At 39.4% G+C, this 5,000-nt stretch overlaps 1 protein-coding gene across 7 annotated transcripts in view; it reads right to left on the reverse strand.

The window, feature by feature from the left end:
• The window catches only part of LOC128249915 (uncharacterized), a 58,416-nt gene that overhangs the window by 42,033 nt on the left and 11,383 nt on the right, over window positions 1–5,000 (reverse strand). For 5 of the 7 annotated variants that reach the window (XR_016244901.1, XR_016244902.1, XM_089365586.1 and 2 more), the window contains exon 2: window positions 3,300–3,519. Coding sequence is in view for 5 of the 7 variants with exons in the window: in XM_089365586.1 (XP_089221712.1) it covers window positions 3,300–3,442 (143 nt within the window). In the remaining 2 variants the exon portion in view is untranslated. Of the gene's footprint in view, window positions 1–3,299; window positions 3,540–5,000 lie in introns of all 7 variants that reach the window. The other 2 variants (XM_089365588.1, XM_089365587.1) reach the window with 1 other exon arrangement.

The raw sequence follows: 5,000 nt of genomic DNA on the forward strand, positions 1-5,000 counted from the left end.
ATGAACCATACGCTGTTATTTTGTATACCTAAACTTTTCCGGAACATTGGTATCAGAAAATGTTGTTTTTGTCGTTGGTTAGACCCTATGCCAGTATCATGTTCGGGCAGACCTATGAACAAATGCGTTCAAGCCATGATCACCACTTCATATTAATCTAGAGCTTCGTTATCATTCTTTTCTAAAAATGGCTGTTATTTGCAGAAAATTTAGCTGATATTGCTAGCAAATACAGCAATTACATAGAACCATTCTCTCTTATTAATTCTCATTAATTCTGCTTGTATGAAAGGGAAAATAGACGTATTTACCCACATCCTGCCCCTGCATGGAACTTTCATGGATAACTTTCCTTGTGCGATGAATTGTCTTCCTCGTTACAGACCAGCGAACTCTAGCGCCACTCGTCCTGACTGCTTGTGACGGGGCGGGTTTTTTTAAAAGAGACTAAGGATACGAGAAGGGATTAGACCGGGCGATGGATTAATGTTCAAGGTAGTCTCTAACATGGCTGAAGGCTGGATGGCCATAGCTGGAACATCTTTGACCATAGATCTGATCGATCAAGGATGGTTTGGAGTTAACAAAAACAGCAACAGACTATTATGGGCGAGATGGACACAGCTATTAGGCGTTAAATTGTTGTTCTTTAACCCTTGGTTGACCCAGCTTGATCAGAACTATAATCAAAACCATTCTAGCCGTGGCCACCAAGTCTTCTTCGGTTACCTAGGATTACATTATCCAATGTCTCTTCCCTATTTTAAAACATAGACTGGGGAAAATTTATCTGTTGTTTTTACTAAGTCAATCAATTAGAAGTTCTTTGGTTGACTCGTGAGAGTTATGTGTCTTGCCTAAGCAATTCATCCTTATGCCGTTGACAGAACTTGAACTCTTGCGTTCGTTTCTGGTTGTCGTGTACACCGTATCCCTTCGGCCATCGTTGATTACATTTCTCCGATTGCTAATTACAATATGTCGGTGGTGAGTCCATCGATTCCTTAATTTAATTATGGCAACGAAACAAGAGTTGTTGGCGGTCAAAATGTTAAAGTTGGTGTCTGGAGTTGGATGAGTCAGAAAACTGGGTGTGTCTTGTCTCTCAAGACAGCATGCAACGATCCCCTTCCCTCGCGCACATATCGACCCAACCTCTACCCACACATACACCTCTACCCCAGTATTCTACAGTTTCTAGAATATTCAGTTACTGACAGTTGCACTGTGTTCCTCAGTGAAATCTACCCAACAACCACTAGTTTGATCAGAATCGATTTCATCTAAAACTAGTAATCTAATTTCAACCATATCGATTCCTGTAATTACATACAAATCGATTAATTTGTAACCATGTTAGGCTCAATAACCAATCACCCCACCCCCGTCCCATATTCTACCAACTGTTGTTGTTGTTGTTGTTGTTGTTGTTCATCAGTTATAGTCTGTGAAGATGCATGGTTTAGTGGTTAGGGGCATTTAGCTGACGATTGTAAGATCAGGAGTTCGATACCCAGCAGCACATTGTGTCCCTGAGCAAGACACTTCATTTCACGTTGTACCAGTCCATTCAACTGGCAAAAAAATGAGAGTAGTACCTGTAATTCAATGGGCCAGCCTTATCACACTCTGTGTCATGCTGAACCTCCCAGAGAACTATGCGTACTTGTGGAGTACTCAACCACTTGCATGTTAATTTCGGATCATCTGGAACATTCGTCGTGGTAAGCAGCAAGGTCCCAATTTCCCTTAGCAGTTCCGGTGATGAGATACGAAAACAAACCGTGGAGATTATGTCTGGTCCGGAAATTAATAATGGATTTTCCATTTCTTTTTTCTTAACACCATTTCTTGTCTTTTTCGTCAAAGATTGTCATATTTCTGGAAATGAATTAGGTTCAGGAATACAATACAATAGATTTGCTTAAGTTTTGTAATAATTAAGATAAGTAATTAACTGGCCATGTACACATACTACTTTATACACACTCACACACACACACACACACACACACACACACACACACACACACACACACACACACACACACACATACGCACGCACGCAAAAACATGTATAAATGTGTTTATGTATATATGTATACATGTATATCCATGTGTGTGGATATTTACTTTATGTATATGCATATACAAAATATACGCGTGTGTATGTATGCATGCCTGTTTACCTGAATATGGATACATACATGTATGTGTGTGCGTACTAGTACGTATGTATCTAGCTACCTATGTATATATATATATCATACACACACACACACACACACACACACACACACACATATATATATATATATATATATATATATATATATATACACATACATACTTACATACATACATACATACATACATACATACATACATACAGGCCAAAGAGAATTGACGAGAGAGAAGTTAAGTTAGAAATAAGAAACTTGCAGCGTAAAAGACGGAGACAGACAGGCAGACAGGCAGGCAGGCAGGCAGGCAGGCAGGCAGACAGACAGACAGACAGACAGACAGACAGACAGACAGGCAGGCAGGCAGGCAGGCAGGCAGGCAGGCAGGCAGACAGACAGAGTGAAAGTCGGTTGCCCGAATCCAGTGAAGCGGTGACCAAGGAAAAGTGAGTCATTTAAATTGGGTTTTGTTGAGGTCTTCTCAACCAATTCATCATTCATTGAATGAGATTAAAATCTTATTAACGTTTAACAACTGTTTGGGACGAGATATTGAACACTTAAAATATGGTGGCATGCTTGCTAAACAAATCACTGATCCACCATTGGATAGCAAGTGCCAGATCCAATATTATGATCTCTGCCATTCCGACAAACTGTTTGCTATTTTGCCCCTACTCACCCAACCCCCACTCCCGCTCCACCAAATTATGACCCCGCCATATTTAAAAATACTTTCTTTTTCCTTGTTTTTCTTTTGGGTCCACTCTACCGTTCAGTTCTTCCCCTCTCTTTCTCTCTCTTTCTCTCTCTTTCTCTTTCGTCCAAATAGTAAATTTGCTTTCCAGTGTGCTTATCTATGTATGGATGTGTATATATGTATGCGTATCTACTCATGTGTGCATGTGTATGTATGTGTGTGTGTCTGTGTATGTGTGTACGTATGTGTGTGTATGTATATGTGTATGTATGAATGTGTGTGTATGCATGTATGTATGTGTGTGTATGTATGCATGTGTCTGCATGAATGTATGTATGCATGTGTGTATGTATGCATGCATGTAGTTATGCATCGCATGTATCTGGCTATTTCGGAGTCCTACCCTTCATTCTCACCTGCTAACACTATCCTTCTTCTTCTTCTTCTTCTTCTTCTTCTTCTTCTTCTTCTTCTTCTTCTTCTTCTTCTTCTTCTTCTTCTTCTTCTTCTTCTTCTTCTTCTTCTTCTTCTTCTTCTTCTTCTTCTCGTTATTCCTCATGTTGTTTCAATCTTTATTCATTTGTCTGTCACAATTCGCCAGAAGAAGAAGAAGAAGAAGAGCAACAGCAGCAGCAACTGTAACGACAATAACAACACTAATAACAGTAAAATAAAAACTGTAACAACAACAATAACAACAATAACAATAATAACTGCAGTATCCAGAAGAGTAAGCGCAGTAATTACAAGAGCAACAACAGAACTATCAACAACAACAACAACAACAACAGCAACAGCAACATTTCAATAATCATGAATAATTCCATGAAGCAACGGTCATAAATAATGGTAATAACTCTTTCTTTGGTATAAAATGGTCAATGTTGGTTTCGCTCAGTCGTTGATACACACCAATGAGCATGCCTGTGTGTATATATGTGTGTGTGTGTGTGTGTGTGTGTGTGCGTGTGTGTGTGTGTGTGCATGCGTAGAATCAAGATGTACTTTAATATATATTTGTCGCTGTTTCTGATTTACAACTCAATATAATGACTTTATCTTCAGTCAAACACACACACATACACATACATATAGCGACTCATACACACACACACACACACACACACACACACACACACACACACACACACACACATAGACATATGTATATATGCAGACCTATACACATATACAAATATCAAGAAAAGCAAATACATACAAAAGTTTAAAACAAAAAAAAAAAAGAAAACGACGGAACTCTTACTCATTGAATCTATGCAAAGTTTATTTATTCGCCGTTCGGCGATGATTCAATCTGTTGCAACTCACAGCTTCACAATATATGGATTTGTGTGTGTGTGTGTGTGTGTGTGTGTGTGTGTGTGTGTGTGTGTGTGTGTGTGTGTGTGTGTATGTGTGTGTGCGTGTGAGCCTTTATGTGCGTGCGTGTGTGTCTGTGTATACATATAATTTACGAACACGTATGTGCAGGCAGAATATATGTACGTATATATATATATATAGATATGTGTGTGTGTGTGTGTGTGTGTGTGTGTGTGTACATATATATGATACACACACACACGCGCACACACACACGCACGTACACATTTATCTATCACTTGCTTTCTCTGTGTGTATGTGTGTGTGCGTGAGTGTGTTTTGCACATAACCTTATAACCCCGACGCAATTTCCTGAGTAACCCCACGACATTTTAATTTTATTATTCGGTTTTTAAACTTTATTTGATCTTATCGTACCCCATGTCTATCTGGACGACCCATGGCCCGGGGCTAGGGAATAGGCAATGGGTGGAGGAAGATAATGTGGTTGAAAAATGTGGTTTCGTGAAGATTAACAAACGAACATGTAAGGATGAGTGGTGATAACCAGGACTAAAGAGTGGTGGATTGGTTTGAGGTTGCGACACAGATCATGTGAGGAGGTGTAGGTTAGGTGTAGTGAAGCTAGAACGGAAGAGAAATTGAAGTGTTTGAGTGTAGTAAATAGATAATGTGTACGTATAGGTGGTGGAGGTGTAGAGCAATGTTTATGTGGAAAAGACATAAGTGTAATGGACGTGATGGCGTTTGTTGAAATGTGAGGGTTTCGTTTC

This window comes from Octopus bimaculoides, chromosome 18 (assembly GCF_046866305.1).
Source record: "Octopus bimaculoides isolate indiv1 chromosome 18, ASM4686630v1, whole genome shotgun sequence".
Classification (NCBI taxonomy): Eukaryota; Metazoa; Mollusca; class Cephalopoda; order Octopoda; family Octopodidae; genus Octopus; species Octopus bimaculoides.